Raw genomic sequence first — 19,449 nt, 5'->3', positions numbered from 1 at the left:
GTATATTTTACCGCATATGGCCCTTGGTAAAAACCGTTGAAAGAAGTTTGACACCCCTGGCTTAGAGACTGCAATAATAATTATTATTATTATTCTTATGTGATAAATCCAATAAATTATAGGACGATCTGATTAAATGTATTGTCATTCTAGCAGCTTTAGCAGCATTTACATCAGAAGAAGAGTAGAGGATACAAGCATGACTTGACAAAACCATTCTGTTATATTCATGTTAGTTGCAATGATCGTTTCTAACACAGAAGCCATTCCATAGCTTCTCTGGGAGTTCTTGAAGGCTCTATTTAAAGGTTTCATTTAAAAAGTGTAAGGTAGAGTATGTTCTGAATTGAGAGATGTTTTTTCTTTTTGTAAAAAATTCCGTTTCCTTAGCAATATATACTAAATGAGCTCAGTTATTTAATTTAAAAAACAGTATCTTATTTTAGATGGGGCCAAACATATCTAGCAATTTCAAGAAGTGGATCATGGGTTGGAAAGTGAGTGATTTAATGTGATTTGAAAGCACTTTTAATTTTATGCTACTTTAAACTGTGTGTGTCTGTGTTTTGATGATAACCTAATTTTACTGCCCCTGACTTAAAGATCTCTTGCTGCCTGGAAAACTAGTTCATCCATTAGTATCTAAATCTGTTCAAAGTATGTTTGCTCGAATTTCTCCCAAGAAGCACCCGCCTTTGTTCTGTAGGGACGCACAGTTCCGACTCTGTTCTTAATATCCTGTTTTCATTTGTCAGCGCAATTGTCCTTTTCATTGCCATGTTCCCGTCGTTCCCCCTTCTCGCGTGTGGTGCTTTACAATAACAATTCAGAACAAAAGAGTCACTCCTCTTTCTGTTGCCTTCAAAAAAAAAAAAAAAAGACTCCATTCCCTGACTGTAGGGCTTCAGTGATCACGGGAAATCTTTAAAGCATGCTCTTCACAATAGTTAACCAGGAGTTGTGAATAAGGGTTACTTTTCTTTATTTTTTAAGATCGCAAAGTAGCTTCAGGGTATTGTGAGCATGAGGTTTTTGTGTGTGACTAACTTTGAAGTTGAGAGGAAAAGTGATTTCCTTTGAGAAAAGGCGCTGTCATATTTGAGAGAATTTCCCAGTCCAGTTCATACAATAGGAATCAGTTACTATGTAACATTGTCATTAGCTCGGTGAGTCATGGGACCAGATTGGTTGTTCCTGTCGTTGAACTTAAGCTTTCCAGTGTTCAGAGAACAATTGTGAAATGCCACATTGGCAATACCAGCAACTATTTATTGATTCATTTATCTCCTGGAAGATAATAAGTGGGAAGGGGAAAGTGGGCGCTTTCTCTGCCTTCTAGAGGGGTTTTTTATAAAAGAAGTAAGAAAAAGTTTCCCCAAGAGACAAGTGTTTTTCCAGGTGGAATCTACTTGCTGCAAAAATCCAGCTCAACTGGTCTGTCCTTCAGAGACTAGACCTCTTAGGTCATTTTGCTAATTTCTAGGCAACTCTTTTCAGATAGGAGTAGGCGGGTTTTTGTTTTTTAATACATAAATTATTGACAGGTTTCTGTTTTTGGAGGAAAGAAAGTTTCCCAAATGCAGGAGGTCTGTGAAGAATGAATTCTATCAAGTCCCCAGTAATTTGGCAAAGGTGCTTTTGCTTGTGTGTGTGTGTGTGTGTGTTGGGGGGAGGTATGCATACATATGGACACATACATATTTAACTAATTCCATTGCAGCCACGTGGGATTTTATATAGACATGGACGTAGTTCTATGAATGTGTACAGAAATGCTTATTGAACTGTAAATACACTTGGAAAAGTGTTCAGGGAGGGTTGTTGCACCAGCACCCATGGCTTCCATTTCTGCCACCACCACGCTGTTGGTCCCCTCTCCGGGCAGATCGATTCAGACTTCAAGTTCTCACTCTCTTCCTTGTCTTTGAAGTCTGCAATCCCAGCCTTCAGAAGCAAACTCTTGCCTGACACCCAGTACAGGATAAACCTAGAAAACACTAGTCATTTTCAATGTAATGTAAGAGGTCCCATTTGCCTTTAAAACTGCATGCTTTATTTCTTCACATAAACTGTAAAAGACATGAAATGTCTAAGACCCTCTGACAGTGGAAAATTTCCTGTAAAGGTTGTCAGATTACGCTCTTCAGAAGATTATAAAATGTGTTTGGTTGTGTTGTTGATCATTTTCTTTTGTTTTTGAGGGGTGGAGTAAATGTTTGTTTCCTGATGTTTCAACTTGAGATGTTCAGGCTAATTTTCCACTACAATGCCAACATGTCTCAGAAATTTTGACGATTTTAATGTTGTTTTAGCAAAAGCGATGCTTTTCAATCTCTTGATTAAAAGTTTTTTCATATACTATTTGATGATGTAAGCATGTCTCTCCTGTGGGCAGTGAGGACTTCTCAGGGAAGTCATCTGTCTATGAAATTGAGCAATCCCTTTGTTTATTGTTAAAAGAGAAATCAAATTGTGATGTGTGGATACATAAGCCAAGAAAATATATGTTTGCATTTTGATGTCCAAACATGTAAAGCATGCTTTGGTTCACTGCGGGCTGTCGCAATGCCGTAAAAAGTAGGCGTCACGATGTGCAAACTGCCACACGAGGAAGCAGTTCTTTCCTCCTGTCTGCCCTTTATCAAGAGTGTTCTTTAAACACCTTTGGTGGAGTCCAGATGTCTGGTGTATAAATGGACTTATGCAGGTTTGCAGTCAGCATGTTTGTTTTGGTTTGGTTTGGTATTTTTACACTTTCCTGGTGACTTACTTTAGTTATAATTCTGGTCTTGCATCGTGATAAGCAACATCCTTGAAAGAAGTGCAGTGCGCAGGACACATTGCTTTTTGCATTTAGGAAGAGAACTTCCCCTTCTCCTTTAGACAATCGATTTTTACAAGATTACTTTCCATTCTCAATTCACTCTTTCTTTGCTATTCTGGAGACTGAAATTTGGGACACCCAACATAGATTTGCTGTGTGTGTTTATGTATTATATGTATATATTCACATATGACATGTATATAGGATATGCTGTGTGCATAATATATACGTGCATGCATGTACATGCATGTAAAACTTGTTTGTGTATATATACATATGTACATGTTTCATACACACGTATTTTTTCAGTTGTTTATCCAGATGGTAGATTGCAATTTAGATCTCTATTTTTGGAAGAAAAAGTGACTCTGCTTTATTGTGTCTGTACAAGAGATCACTCTTCCTGATTTTAACATTTTTAAAAACTTCTTCCAAATATTGTATGTTAATTCAGAAGATAGACACAAAATAATAAGTATATTATTTTAAAAAAATAAGCCAGCATCCAGAGCATAATGCGACCATGTGTTCAGTAGGACACTGAAAGGGCCAAAATGCACAGGAAGTCAGCGCCCGTTGCTGACCCCCGGAGCTGGGCAGAAGGGCTCCTGTTGGCAATATGGAAAGCTGGCATCCAATGCTCAGCTGTAGGACACTGACCCGCTGCTGGTCCCTGTGAGCAATGAGGGTATACAGATTCCAGTGCCAAGTTATCATTTTTGGGGTACAAGGCAGTGGGTGTCGACCTGACCTGAGCCGTGTTTTCATCTGATTTCAGTTGAACATTGAGTGGGCGAGGGCACAGGGAAATCACGATGGAGTCCGTGGAAAGGCATTTGGAAAGCAAGAGGGAGTTTTGATTCTTCAACTCAGCAACCCTGGCTGGGTGGATGAGGTGGAGCTGGCCTTCCTGGAATTGTCGCGTCGATTTTCCTGTTGTGTTTCACTGTTGACGCTCTCACAGACACACAGGACCGCTCCAGCACTGCCTGCCACCCACCATCTGGTCTCGGTGGCCTTTCTGTCATTTCGTGGGTTCCCATCCTCTGCCTACGGCGATGTTTCTTCAAAAAGAACTAGGGTGCAGTCCATTGGTGGGTATTCAAGGTGATCTATTTGTAAGAATCTGGAGAGATGTAAAAGAACTATTAAGGACAAATGTGCTATTTCCTGTTGTTAACCTGTTCAGTAGGGAAAAAAATTGCATTTCTGAGATTGTTAAAGGGGTTTCTTCACTATTAAGACAGAGCAGAATCGGTCAATTTTTCCTGGTTAACTCAGGATTGCTTTTTTGTATTGCCATTTGTGTCTTTTTGTTTGTCTGCTTGTATAAATGAACTCCAGAAGGTGTATTTAAGCATTTTTTAAAGTAATTTTGGGAGTCTAGGTTTCAATTAAAATAATCAGACAGTGTGACCTAGCTCCCATTTCTCCTTAATTTTTATCATTAATGCTTTCATATCCCTAGAGACATCTGCCATGCTTTCAAGTGATTCTTTTCAGGAATGTTCATTCATTATTAATCAGGTTGCATGGTCAAGAGGGTATGGGATTATTTTAAAGAATGTCCTAGAGATCCAATTACTAACAAATGAGCGTATTATAGACAGATTTGGAAGTACAGAAAAGGTTTTGTTAACAGTTTAGTTCAATTTGCATGAATTCCATCAGGTAGATGTTTGGTGAAGTTGAAAGTCTTCCCTGGTTCTCACTTTAGGTATCAGGTAAAACATTTTAACACTCTTTCAAATAAAGGTGAAATGACAAGTTACTAAAAATATTGTACTAATTAGTTTAAGTTATTTTAAAACTTGAAGCTAGTGTCTCTGTGCTTATCTGCTTGTCACTTTTTTTTCCATCAGTCCCTCTGGTGCCCTAAAATTTGGTTGGCAGAAATTCTTAGTCTAGTGTCACTGATTAAGTGAATGAGTTTGAATGTGCTGATAGTCAGAGGTTAACCACAGTGGTATTTCAGAGGCATTACCTATAGACTGTTTCAGGATCACTTTTTTTTCCACCTGTTCCTACTTGATGTATTATTTGTACTGTTGCTTTAAGAACCGCTTTGCATTTTTAACTGCTCTCTGTCATAATCCACCGATGGAATACAGCCTGTGCTGTGATATCAATTTCCAGTCTCTCAGAATGCCTTTAAAATTCAATTGGATCTCTCTCGCCGCTCTTTCCCTCACTTCATGGCCTTGTTTTATTGTGCGTTTACTGACTCACCTGCGTCTCATCAGCCAGGGTACTAATCAGTAAAGTAGCATTTCGGTAGTATGTTTATTCTGTGGATTTTATAACTCAAAGTTAAATACTAAATCATGACTGAATATGCAGACATTGAGTGCTTGTATGATATTATTTAAAATGCTCTGTTTGTGGTGAATTCATCTTGGATGTAGCAGCCAGTTTTTGGAGTTTCTGTTAGATAATGTTTTGTGATGAGAGATTATGTTTATCTGAGATGAGTGTAGTCCCCGTCGCAAACCCTGCCTCCTACACTGAGGCTAATATCCAGTATTTCACAGTTCTGAAGTTGTGAGTCCTCTGAAAATCTGTATTTCTGCTGATCCAAGATAAAAAAAAAACATTATTCCTCAGTCCTTAAAAATATACTCCACCTATGGGTCTATAATAGGCATAAATTCATAGCAAAAATCCAGATGGTAATCAATCAACTAAACCTTAAATACCCATGTGAAGAGAGGGGATAGGAAATTGACTTGATTGTGTTTCTGAAATTTAGGACCATAAAGAATTAAGTTTATCCGTAGCATTTCTGATGCTGTCTCTTTTTCAAGACACTTTTAAGAGTTTCCTTTTCCAAATCATTTTTATGTGGCTTGGTGTAACATTGTACAGTTTTGACAGTGTGTTTGTCACCTCAGTTATGTTTTGGTAAATTTAACATCAAGCTTAGATCCCATACCTCAGAGGATATTTGGGGGTAAAAAATGGAGGAAGTGCCTTGGGAATCATTTGGGCAGTGCTGAAAGCCACCTGGTATTAACAATTGATCACAGGCCACCCAGTGTTGGTATCTATGTTTATTCCTTGGTCTTGTGACTCATTAATTTCGCTCATAGTGATGGCTTTCAGAACTGTACGAAGTGAGGGACTGAAAGTAAAATTATTGGTGGCTAGAATGCTTGCTTTTTTTCATATACTACAAATGAGAAAAATGGTTATTTTTTCATAGACTGTGCAGACATGACATAGAATATATACAGGGAAACATTGAGAAATGGGTATACCCTATGATTAAAATATTAATCCCTCCATTAAGAGAAATTTAGAATAAAAAAGCTTGTGGATGACATGACAATCGAATATCCCCTTATTCTAGTAGGTGATTGAACTCATAGAACGCATTTGGGCTGGAGACTCCTAAATTTCCATGCTCTTGGGATTTTGAATCAGAAAGCCTGCTCATTGACTTTGGCCAATGGTTTAAATCTTGCAATGCATGCCATCTTCACAAGGGTCCTAGGTGTTTCTTCAAAGTGCAGGTTATATTTATTGTGTGATAGTAGAGGTCAGGAGAGACTACGAGGAATAAAGTTGTGAAATTCTAAAAGGAGCTACCAAGCAGGACGGTGGCAAGGGTTGTGACAACATAGGCAGGGGTTTAAATGTTTTCTCTGCAGTGACTTGCCAGGTCAATAGTTTTGCTTCCTACTTTAAAAGAAGAGGCAAAAAAGGTGAACCCAACAGACGTGAACCCACTTCACTTCCATCTCCTTGGTCTATAATAATAGTCCGTAAAGGCACCCGTCCTCAGTTCCCCACCTCCCTTCTCAAGCCCAAACCCTACGTCTGAACTCAATTTTATTAAGTCCTGATGTCCTTTCTCTTCCACTGGGAACTTTCTCCCGCAGTCTGTTTGTTTCCTCCCAGACCCTGTACCTTGGACAAACGAAAGTCCTAGTCCCTCTGGGAAAGTCCTCTTCCTGGTAAGCGTGTTATCTCAGGATGATGCTACCTGGAGCCCAGAGGGAGCACGCGGCCATCTGCCAAGGCAACTGGATTAGCCAGATCCATGTAGCAGCCAGTTTTTAGAGTTTCTGTTAGATAATGTTTTGTGATGAGAGATTATGTTTATCTGAGATGAGTTTAGTCCCCGTCGCAAACCCTGCTTCCTACGCTGAGGCTAGAATCCAGTGTTTTACAGTTCTGAAGTTGTGAGTCCTCTGAAAGTCTGTATTTCTGCTGATCCAAGATAAAAAAACATTATTCCACAGGCCTTAAAAATGTACTCCACCTCTGGTTCTATAATAGGCATAAACTCATGGCAAAAACTCAGATGGCAATAAATCAACTAGCTCTCCACCTCTGTTGATTGATTTTCCTTAACCCTAAAAGGCATGTGCTTCTTACATCCAGGTTTATCATGGGGAGTTTTCAGGGGAAGGTGGTCTTTTGGCTCAGGCCACCCATTAATGATTGGCTTCAAATTTAGACCGAATGTTATCTCCATATGACGTTTGTGTTTGTGTGTGTGTGCTCAAGCATGCATGCCTGTATCGGTCCCAGAGCTAATCTGACTATATTGAAAGAATGAGATGAATTATATAACTTGAAACCTGGGTCCCATTACTGATTACTCTATTGTATACTAAGAAATAGTATTTTTTCAATATATACTTCAGTTATTTTGTGAATAGGATAATTATATTGCTTTGTGTTTTTCAGTTAAAAGCTTTACTTTGCTAACTGCAAACATTATTAAAACACGTCACACTATTTAGAGCCATCTTTTAAAACAATTCTTTGTTTAATATGAAATTGCCAAATACAACAGTGCCCAGGGTTCTTTGGGCCTCTAGGAGATTCTGCTCTCATCTTAGGAAAACAGAAAATGACAACAAGAAAATAAACGTGAAACAAAACAAACAAGCACAAATACCTCACAAAGGAAAAAATGATTTGTGCTAGAAAGAAAAGCAAAGGCAGTTGCTGAGAGCAGCAAATGGTCCCATTTCCTGGGTCTGTGGTATAGGAGGTGAGGGGAGTTGAAGAAGCAGTTTTGGGGAAACTTGGGCAAAGCTTTGAAAAAAGAGATAAGGTGCCAGGATTCATACTTTGGGCAGCAGGGGGCTGTGCCATGTTTTCCTCCTTTAAGAAATGACAGGAAAAAGCTGTGGTGCCAGAAGCTTGTTGCAAAGATGAAACTGAAGGACGGAAGATTGGAGGTAAGATGCGGTGTTTCCCCGAAAATAAGACCTCGCCGGACAATCAGCTCTACTGTGTCTTTTGGAGCAAAAATTAATATAAGACCTGATCTTATTTTACTACAATATAAGACTGGGTCTTTAATATAATATAATAATATAATATAATATAATATAATATAATATAATATAATATAATACCGGGTCTTATATTAATGTTTGCTCCAAAAGACGCATTAGAGCTGATTGTCCGGCTAGGACTTACTTTCAGGGAAACATGGTAGCAAATTAGGAGTTGATTTTGTTTTGTTTTTTGGTACTAGTTTAGGAATGCAGTAACAAATATCTGGAGCAACACAGGCAGTGAGAACAGAGGGAAGGAAACCAATCAAAGAACTCCTAAGGCTTGACACACGCATTGGCTAATGATTTGGATCTAGGGGACAGAGAGTGTATAGTTTCTTATGAATGCTGTAGCAAATTACCACACACTCGATGGCGGTAAATAACCCGGAGGTCAGAAGTCTGACACAGGTCTCTCTGGGCTATAATCAAGATATCTGCAGGGCTGCATTTCTTTGTGGAAGTTCTAGGGAAGAATCTGTTTCTTTACCTTTTTCAGCTTCTAGAGGCCGCCCACATCCCTTGGCTTCCTTCCACCTTCTAAGTCAGCAATGGTCTGACGAGTCTTTTTCAGATCACATCATCTGACACTACTCTTGCCTCCCATTTCCACATTTAATGACCGTTGTGATTATGCCGAGTTCACCTGGATGATCCTGGCTAATCTCTTGGTCTCAAGGTCAGCTGCTTAGCAACCTTAATTCCATCTGCACCCTGAATTTCCCTTTGCCCTGTAACCTAACATGCTCACAGGTTCTGGGGATTAGGATGGGGACATCTTTGGGGGCCATTATTCTGCCTCCACCAGAGAGGGAGGAGTAGAAAATATGGCAATTTTCTGACTGGTTAGTAATCAGGAGGATGGAAGCACCAGGAAGAGACACCAGGAGGCTTGTAGAGCAGACGGGTTTGGGACAGAAGCTGATAAATCCCATGAGATGCACACTCTGAGTTGGGGCACTTACAGAAAATGAAACAAAGAACTGTCAGTGCTGAACTGGGATTCTGCAAAGAGATGGCCCCGCGAGAGCCACACCTAGGAGTCATTATCAGAGAGGCAGTACATGAAATGAATCTGGCTTTTTGAAGGAAAGCTGGATCTTCAGAAAACACCTAAACTTTGATTAGCGGGAAGGAGAAGTCAACAGTTGGTAGAGAGGAAAACCAGAAAAGCACAACTTTGGTGATCCACAGAATGAGAGAGGGACAGAAAGGAGGAAGGGAGAGGTATGAAAACATTTACGACGTTGTTTTCCATTTTAAAGATGTGCTCTCCTCAGAGGTCTTGAATCTGTAAGAAACTTTCTTGAAAAGATGTCTTGCATTCAGTGTGTCCCAGGATGCAGGGCTTAACTGCCACCTGTGACTAAAGACTCTCCTGCTTAAGCATGTGATCACAGTGAGTGCTGGAAGGAATTGGAGGGAACATCTGTGGACACTCACGCAGGGACACTCATCTAGCAAATAGCCGAGCTACAGATCATTCTAGATCGTCTGGTCACCCCTCCGGCTCTTTCCTTTCACTCACTATTCTGTGCCCTGCTCTAGACTGTAAATCTTGGACAAGCAGAGGTATGCGCTGTGAATTGTTGCCATTCCCAGTGTGTTGCAAGGGGTTCCCATGATTACCCACATCCTCCTCTGAATGAGTCCTATTCGGCCCATTCAGAAAAAAGCTGAGCTATAGGATTTCCTGACAGTGATATGCAAGTGTGATTTCCTTCCATTGTAGAGACAGCTAACAATCTCTCCTCTCCTCTCCTCTCCTCTCCTCTCCTCTCCTCTCCTCTCCTCTCCTCTCCTCTCCTCTCCTCTCCTCTCCTCTCCTCTCCTCTCCTCTCCTCTCCTCCCCTCCCCTCCCCTCCCCTCCCCTCCCCTCCCCTCCCCTCCCCTCCCCTCCCCTCCCCTCCCCTCCCCTCCCCTCTCTCGGAAATTAAATTATGGGAGTTCAGAAAAGAAAAGATAACATTCAGTTCCAAATCTATCCCCACCCACCTCTGTTCTTGGTGAACCCCTGTTTATCTTCTAAAACCCACCTTGCACATTGCCTCCTTCAGGAAGCTTCCCCATCCTTTTCTCCCAATCTTTGGCATTTGTCTTTTGTTCTATTGCATAACAATTTGTTCATACTTTCTCTCTCCTGTTGGACCCCACTGGGGCAGGGGCCAGGTGTCACCATTCCTTGTCCCAGGACCAAGCACCTAGAGGGACTTCAGTATATGGTGAAAGAATGAATGGTATTTTCATTTCTTAAAAAAATATATTTTAAAGAAAGCTAGGAAATAAACCATGCTAATTTTTAAGGGGGGGAATGGCATCCATGCTTACTAGTAACATATTGTTGAATAATTTAACAAAAATGGTATCTATACCATGGCAAAATCTGGATGAAAGTAGAAAAATGGGATCCACTGTAGAGGTCAAATCAAAAATCCCCTTCCTTTTTGGCAGCCTACAGGCAAAAAGATTTAGAAAATTGGCTGAACTTCACTTTGCATCGAGATATTTTGTCATCACTTAATACATTTAACTAGCATTTACAGCACAGACACTTGCACAGAGCACCCTGCCAAGTGCTATGGCAACAAAAGAAAAAGATCCAGTTCTGTGCAGCTGCTATTAAATCTTTCTTACATGAATTGCCCCTAAGCACTCAACTCACATCATTTCCATTGATGTCAGGGTGAAATCCCATTGCAAATCATTTCCCGTTAGCACTTGAAACTTGTACATTCTTGTCGAAGTCTTTCTCTACCATCATTGCCATTGTTGCCCACACAGCATTTTATTCATACCTCTCCAAGAGTGATTTTCATTTCTATTTTGGCTCTGTATGTGTCTCTATCTTCTAATGCATGGGTCAGCAGAATAAGATCGGCAGGCCAAATCCAGCTTGCTACCTGTTTTTGTGAACACAGTTTCATAGGACAGCCACACTCACTCCTTTACGTATTGTGTGGAACTCTTTTTGCATGCTGCAATTGTAGAATTGAGCAGTTGCAACAGAGACTGTGTGGCCTGCACTGCCAAAAATATTTACTATCTTGCCCTTTATAGAAAAAGTCAGCTGACCTCTGTTCTAATATATTGAGAGATCCTTGAAGGCAGTGGTTATGTTCTATTCCTTTTGGTTTCAACCCCAACTTCAGTATGTTTATTAATTCAATCAGCGCATGTTTGAGTCCTGCTATGTGCAAGGCACTGTTCCAGGCACTGGTGGTACAAAGAGCCAAGCAAAGTCTCTCCTCTCATAGAGTTTATATTCTAGTGGTGTGGCAGTGGGGAGAGATGGAGCGGTGATCAAACTAATAGAATATGTCGGTGATAAATGTTATGGAGAAAAACAAACTGAGATGGAGGATTGCCACAATGTGTGGGTGCGTGGTTGTGGTGGTAGCAGGGGAACTGGTTTTATGTGGGTTCACAGAGAAGGTGACACTGGAGCAGAGAGTCATTCTGGATTCCAAGACCTTGCGAGGGGGAGACAGGACGTGCTTGGCATGTTTCAGGAATCATGAGGCCCAGAGCAGAACAAGGGGTAGCGTGGGAGGAAATGAGGTCACTGTCTGAGTCTGTTCTGGGGCTGGTTTTATTTTGGTGGATTTCTCTATGAGAGAGATGGGAAGCCCCTGGAAAATAGAGCAGAGGAGAGGCAAGCCCTGTCATGTTTAAACAGGATTGCTGAATAGGGGATAGACTATGGAATGAAGGGCAAGAGACCATTTAGAAAGGCGTTGTGATAATCCAGGTAAGAGATAATGTTGGCTTGGCCCATGATCACAGAGGTGGGATGATGAGAATGCCAGATTCTGGGTTCTCGAGCCAGCTCAGTGCCTGGCATTCAGTAAATGTCTGTTGAATAAAATGCCAGCATTTCCATTGGGGTCGGCAATGGAATCACCTCTAGCAATTCTGATTGGGCCACTCTGGGATGGAATCCTGTCACCTACCTAAAAATACTATTATCATAGCTGTCCAGATATAAAAGGGACGCTCATCCCTCTGCTGAGATCTATCAGCAAGTGTTCTCCTTGTTTCACATGAAAACAGAGCAGACGAAAAGGGCTACATTTTTACTTTACACCCTTGTGATAGGAAGAGAGAAGAAATTAGATTTGGAGAGAATTCTATTTTTCCATGATTAACCAAAATAATGATTAGTAGGTAAAACCTTTCAATGTCTTCCAAGCCACCTGTAGGATGAGTTGGCTGGGACCAAGCAGGGATGATAAGTTTCTGACAACAACAGCCCTGTGGTTGGGTTGTATTGCAGGTTGTGGAAAGACGAGCCAGCTTTAATATTTCAAATCTCAGCTGCCCGTTTATTCTTTCTTATGTAGTTAATATTAACTGAAGGTTTTTTAAGATACCAGGCTTCTGTGAAGCCAGCAGCTCTTTAATTTTTAATAAGCTCAGCACATACTCTACACTTTTAATGATCAGTTACCATTCGCTTGGTAGCAAGATGAGCTTTAGTTTAATCAAGCACCACGTGGTATTTCTGAGGGATGCTATTTCAGAAAGGGTCAGGGTATTCTAGAAATTGAGAATTTTGTAAATAAATGGAGGTATGAATACAAAAAGGTTGATTGTTGGAATCACGAAACATAGCTCTGGATGTGAAGCCTTCTCATAAATCTGGCTGAGAAACCCCCCGGAGGGTGATTTGAACCTTGCGTCCACTGGGCCAACCGCCCTATTCTCCCACAGTTGGCAGTGGGCTGCGACTAATACGCCCGCCACTATTCCGCAGACCTCTGCTAATGGTCATGAAAGGGAGAAGGTTCAAAGACGCTTGGTTCCCAGGCCTGCTAATGAGCATGAGGCCTCTTCCCCCTTAATGAACCGGAGCTTATGTGGGATTCTCCCCCCTACCCTTTTTGAAGGGAACGCAGGCAAGAGTTCACAAAAGCAGCAAGACGTCATGGCGAGGGGAGCGTGCAGCTGGGCCACCCGAAGATGGCCTGGAGGGCAGCAACAAAGCTGGCGGAGGTCATGCCAGGCCAACAGGGCTCTGAGTGTGAGGCTGGACCTCCTGCCAGCCCGGCCTGTCGCTGGTGACAGTGACAAGCCCTTGATGGGAGTTTTTCGGCCAGGAGGGCTGTGCAGGGTTCCTCAGTGGCCCTTGCAAGCCTCTTCGGAGTAATGCAACCACCTTAAACTGCTTTCCAAACTGTAATCATTACCACTGTTGTAACTTATCAAATGAATATTATAGCCACTAAAATCCTTGTTCTAATTGATTAAATCATTGTTAGTCATTTGTACCCAAGCTCACCGCAGCCACTAAAAAGGGCCCTTAGATATTTTTCTTTGCTTCCCTCTGCCCACCCACATCCCATCCCATTGCCTGGATTAAACAATAGAATATTCAAATGAGGATAAACGGGATTAAATATATGGTGATGTGAGGAGAACTGACTCTGGGTGGTGAACACACTGATATATAGATGGTGTAATACAGAATTGTACACCTGAAACCTATGTATCTTTACTAACCATTGTCATCCCAATAAACTTTAATTAAAACAAAAAAGAATATTCAGAAGAGTAACAATCAACTTTGTGAAAGTCAATGTTTTTTTCTCAGGAATGTATTTTGAAAGCCGACGTCCTATGTTTAAGCATTATTTCCACTGAAATCATGCATTTGATTTCATATACATTCCATGCCCATTTCTACAATAAGTGCCTTTCTACTTCTCTGAAGCCTGGTTTGGTATTGCAGAGTAAAAAGTCCTTAAAACACATATACATAAGGATGTAAGTCCATAAATTCAAAGTTATGAAAGACCCTATAGTTCTTAATGTTTCTACATTTTAATTTTCAACGGAGGGTAAAACTTGGCTGTGACACAATACGATTATTGTGATTAGATATAAATTATGAAAGTTACAGTTTCAATAACTTGCCAATTTGGAGTAAGACCTTTTAAAGAACAAAATTGTCCCCCTCCCAAACTCCCCCCCTCCCAATTGCTGCTTTCAAGGATTGGAACTTTGAGAAAATGTTAGCTGGCGTGCTGGCTAAAGGTGTTGTCCCCTCTCCTTATTTGCCCAGTGACTAGAAAGAGAATTATTTGCAAGGTACACAGATTTACCGTTCCATGAGCTGTGTTTGGAATCATTCTGAGATGCATTCAAAGCTGACAGTCCCCCATGGCTGACCCCCGCGTGCCTAATCAGATCTTACATTCTCTTTCCAGATAGCTGATCAGCTTCCTTGGAATTTGCTGATGACCCAGGAGAGCTTTGCCTGAAGATGGAAACACTGGAGTCAGAGCTGACCTGCCCTATTTGTCTGGAGCTCTTTGAGGACCCTCTGCTGCTACCCTGTGCACACAGCCTCTGCTTCAACTGCGCCCATCGTATCCTGGTGTCACACTGTGCCACCAACGAGTCTGTGGAGTCTATCACCGCCTTTCAGTGCCCCACCTGCCGACATGTCATCACGCTCTGCCAGCGAGGTCTAGACGGGCTCAAGCGCAACGTCACCCTGCAGAATATCATCGACAGGTTCCAGAAAGCATCTGTGAGCGGACCCAATTCCCCCAGTGAGACCCGCCGAGAGCGGGCATTTGACGCCAACGCCATGACCTCTGCCGAGAAAGTCCTCTGTCAGTTCTGTGACCAGGATCCAGCTCAGGACGCTGTGAAGACCTGTGTCACTTGCGAAGTGTCCTACTGTGACGAGTGCCTGAAAGCCACTCACCCAAACAAGAAGCCCTTTACAGGCCATCGTCTGATTGAGCCCATTCCGGACTCGCACATCCGGGGCCTGATGTGCCTGGAGCACGAGGATGAGAAGGTGAATATGTACTGTGTGACCGATGACCAGTTAATCTGTGCCTTGTGTAAACTGGTTGGGCGGCACCGAGATCATCAGGTGGCAGCTTTGAGTGAGCGCTATGACAAATTGAAGGTTAGTCCAATCTGCCTTAAGCCAACCCCTTTCTGCCAGCAAATGTCATGGAAATAAAAAGTATTCACTGCTAGCTACATGGCAGGTGAAGTTTTTCTCTTCACCTTTGTTATCTGATTCGTTTTAGCATGTTTTTTTGGCAGCCTATAAATGTTACACAATAAGAGTGTCTTGTAAAAGTTGACTGCTGCTTGTAATTTTAGCGTTGTCAAGGTGAGGGCGAATTTGAAAAATCTGGATCTTTTTCAGTCCTCTTAGGAAAGAGGAGGGGGAGAGGGAGGGAGGAGAAGAGAAGGAAGAAGAAGAAGAAGAAGAAGAAGAAGGAATAGCAGCAGCAGGTAATATCTGGCTTCGGGCATTTGGGGGGCATTTATTTTCCTCACTCATCAGGAAAAACTAATGTCACCAGTATTGTACCTATATCTGGTTACTGCACAAACAAAAGAATAGAAGGAGGAATGCCTGTAGCAAATGTGGGATTTTAGAGGACATGTGACCTTTTATTCCTTGTGTAAATGATATCCAGCTCATTGGTGAACTAGAGTGCTCTGACCATCTCAGATTTCACGAAAGAATTCCTTTTCGTGTAGGCTTTTTCTTCAGTAAGGTTATAGGCAAGACTGTTTGAACTTCACTTTTAACATGAAATTATTAACTTAACTCCAGCTTGGGGAATGATAATTAATGTGACTATACGTCAAATTAAAAAATCTCTCTCTAAATATGGATAGAATGCACCAGGGAGGAAATAAGCCAAGTCTCCAGATGTCTGTTCAACTTCAGACGACGGTGGGTCTAATTATTGCAACCTCAGCCAAGAGAGTTTGCTCTGATAGTGAGACACTATGTTCACCAGCTAATTTAAGTTCACAAGGCACCAATTAAAAGGAAAGGAAGTATAAATTAAGAGCTTTGAGTAAATATAGATTGAAGTCCTTCCTCTCAGGAAAAACACACACCGTTTTGTTGAGCAAACAAAAAATGAATCACATGATCAAAAGAGTATTACCACACAGAGCACTTCGTCACCTTTCACAAATGGTTCCTATCATTTCTCCTCAGCTCGAATAGATGGTTGTGTCGACTGGGACCTCGTAGTTTATTTTGTGACACTGGGATTAACAGACCACATCTGTGATTTGGTTTGGCCATTTCTTGATATGCTGAGGGAAGTTGACATGCTGAAGTGAATCCCCGCTTCCAGATGTCACTTGGGGAACAAAAACATCACCTGGGCAGCATGCCTCACTTAAAGTGTCCAATGACGACTGGTGCAAATCCATCTTTAAACATGGAGAGGAAGTTAAGCCCAAGGATTTAGTGATACAGACAAGGGAAGACAGATGGTATGACTGGTTTTCTAGCGCAGTGCACAGCAGTAGCTAAAAACACACCTCAAAAGTCAGTAATAGCAAAGGCGATGCATGTATGAATTGTGCCTCTGAAACAGATTCCTCAGAAAATTGATGTGGCTGTCAAATTTTAGAAACTAAGATGATCTCTTCCCTGTCCTGTTTTGACTGGCGACAAAATGTTTAGGATGATTGGACATAGGTGTTTTTGTTTTCCCAAATGTAAATATGCCAGATCTTTTTTCCTTTATCAAAAATGTTCCTTTGATTGGATTCATTCTTCCTTTTAATGATTGTGTGTTAAAATGCGACCATGATGTTTGATAGTCAAACAACTCCCAAATTTGATATTTACACCTGGTAGTCAAATTTTTCTCATTACTTGTATATTGTCACGGAGGAATTATTAATTATCTGTATCACATCTCCAAATTTATGAGGCGATACTCTCATGATCTAGCCCTTTGGTGATGGAAATGAAACTCTTCAATTCTGAGCCCCACACATTTGTCTAATCAAGCCAGTGGGTTAGCGGTCATTGGTACTGTCACTGGAGGGCCTGACGATCAACGATGTGGTATACCTTATTTTCTGATTACAGAAGTAAAAGCATATAAACAGCACCCCGCGCACCAAAACACATTTACAGCCACTCAACAAAATATGCTTAGGAGGATTTATTTACAGCCATTTCACAAAATGTGCTTATGAGCATTTAAACAAATAACATGCCAGCACAGCATGTTTGTTTTAAAACATGCCAGTTAGGTTATAATAAAAAAATCATAAGCATATATGACACTTGAGTGTCTATGGTATTCCAATTATCACATATTTATAAACGTATTTACTTCCTTGTTTTTTTGAAAAACCTAATACAATATGAACGTCGCTTTTTGAAGGAAGTAATGGCATCACGAAAGGACCAAAACCAAGAAGTGTAGTTTTGGTAATTATTACTTTGGTCTGAAAAAGTAAATGTGTTCTGTAAGTTTATTTTTCTGAGGCTTTAGTGTCTCATACAAAAACAGGTTTGTGATGATGTGGAAATACAAACACAGCATAGAGAAATTTGAGGATGCTTTCATTGACAAGATGATAGATTTGCTTCACTGATTTGGATATGTGAGGACTCAGATGTCTCCTATCTGAAAATAGTTTTGTCCTTCTGTTAATAAAAGTCCATTATTTCAAGAGGGGAATTCTACAGTGATTATGAAACATACTGATTTCTTGTAACAACACTAAACTTTAGGGGACATTTTTACTCAGGTCTCAGCATACATGTGTTTATACAAGGAATTGGAATACACTTTTGTACATTACAGTTTTTTTCTAGGCATTAAAAAAAAAAAAAACCATAAAAATTCCAACATGTAGAATTCTTGCGCATAAAACCTTTCGCATCATGTGAAAGAGCATCATGTCAGGAATCTAAGGCTTTCAGAGACTACACATTAGAAAGCACTCATAAAACATTGAAGCAAAGAGAAAATTAAACCAGCATTTCCTGAACTCTATTTTAAGAGAAAAAGAGAAAACTCTTCCTGCCAAATGCGTGTCTCTAAATGGACCATATCATAATGTGGACCTTTTTACATCATTTTAATTGAATTTTGAGAAGCCTCTCAGTCCTCCAAACTTGGATTAAAAGTTTGGTTCGTGAACCACATAACATATAACAGAATTTAATATAATGCATTCCAGAGTTTTCAAGGAATTACAATGCAGTAATTCCTTTTCTTCTGTTCCAACATACAATGTTGGAGCTCTTGTTTCTTTTCTCTAGTTACACCTATAAAAATATACAAACTGAGAAAAATTGACCTTTCTGTGCCCTTCAATTTCAGTATAGCCCCACTTCACGTTAGCTGATGCTAAAGTTCCAAACCCTTGTCTTGCTGTTCTGACTCTGAAAATTGGCTGAGGGAGTGTATTTGTATAATGCCTGTTTCAATGGATCATCCCATTGGAATTTTGTAATAGTTAGATAAAGGTTCCACCTAAAGCTTAGCTTTCCTATGTATGTAGCCCTTCTCATCTGGAGGTGAAGACTTGGGATTTCACTCTTGGGTTTCATTTACAGATTGTAAGGTTCTGTATTTTTAAAAGTCTTGTACTTTGCAATTGGGAAAGTTGTAAGTGGATACTGAGCTAGACTATTTTGAGTTTTCCTCAGAATTTCTATAACTTGTTTCTTCTTTGAAAACAGTAGTAGGTATAGGGCAGGTTCCAGTGAAAGGTGTGTGTGTGTGTGTGTGTGTGTGTGTGTGTGTGTGTGTGATGCCTGCAGCAGCTAGAGGCCAGGGATGCTGCTACACCTTACAATGTGAAGGTTGGACCTCCACCACATAGAATTATCTGGCCCCAAATGTCAATGGTGCCCAGGTTGAGAGACTCTCATCTATGAGAAGAATTTACTGTTTATCACTCTATTAATTTGCTAGGGCTGCCATAACAAGGGATGACAAACGAGGTGGCCTAAATGACAGAAATTGATTCTCTCAGCTCTGGAGGCCAGAAGTCCAAAATCAAGGTGTCGGCATAGCTGATTCCTTCTGAGGACTGTAAGGGAAGGCTGTGGCCCAGGCTTCTGTCCTTGTGTTATAGGTGTCTGTCTTCTCCCTTCGCAAGACACTCTCCCTGTGTGCTTGTCTGCGTGTCCAGATTTCCCCTTTTTATAAGGACACCGGTCATATTAGGTTACGGGCCCACCCTACTCCAGTATGACCTCGCCTAACTACTAATTACATCTGCCGTGACCCTATTCCTAAAGAAGGATTGGGGAGTAGGACTTCAGCATAGGAGTTTTGAAGGACACAATTCAACCTATAACAGTCACTTACTCCAGTGTATACCTAGTTATCTAGTCAATTGAACATATGCCACATCTCTATTAATGATTTAATCACCTTAAGTTAGGCAGAGACCTTCAGCTCACACAGATCCATCTCTCACCTAAGACTCACCACACAGGGTCTTGTAGATAGTTAATCCTCAAGAAATACTTGTCAGCTGCTTCATTGATGATCAACTATTAACCCTACATGAATT

At 40.9% G+C, this 19,449-nt stretch overlaps 1 protein-coding gene across 6 annotated transcripts in view; it reads left to right on the top strand.

The window, feature by feature from the left end:
• Positions 1–19,449, top strand: part of MID1 (midline 1) — a 318,886-nt gene that overhangs the window by 205,175 nt on the left and 94,262 nt on the right. For 4 of the 6 annotated variants that reach the window (XM_074323499.2, XM_074323501.2, XM_019746335.3 and 1 more), the window contains exon 2: positions 14,328–15,043. In XM_074323499.2, the coding sequence (XP_074179600.1) occupies positions 14,384–15,043 (660 nt within the window). In that variant the 5' untranslated portion in view covers positions 14,328–14,383. Of the gene's footprint in view, positions 1–3,784; positions 3,919–14,327; positions 15,044–19,449 lie in introns of those variants that run through there. The other 2 variants (XM_019746334.3, XM_019746336.3) reach the window with 2 other exon arrangements.

Source organism: Rhinolophus sinicus, chromosome 18, assembly GCF_057876585.1.
Source record: "Rhinolophus sinicus isolate RSI-liver-muscle chromosome 18, RSI-T2T, whole genome shotgun sequence".
Classification (NCBI taxonomy): domain Eukaryota; kingdom Metazoa; phylum Chordata; class Mammalia; order Chiroptera; family Rhinolophidae; genus Rhinolophus; species Rhinolophus sinicus.
This window is presented reverse-complemented; position numbering and strand designations above follow the sequence as displayed.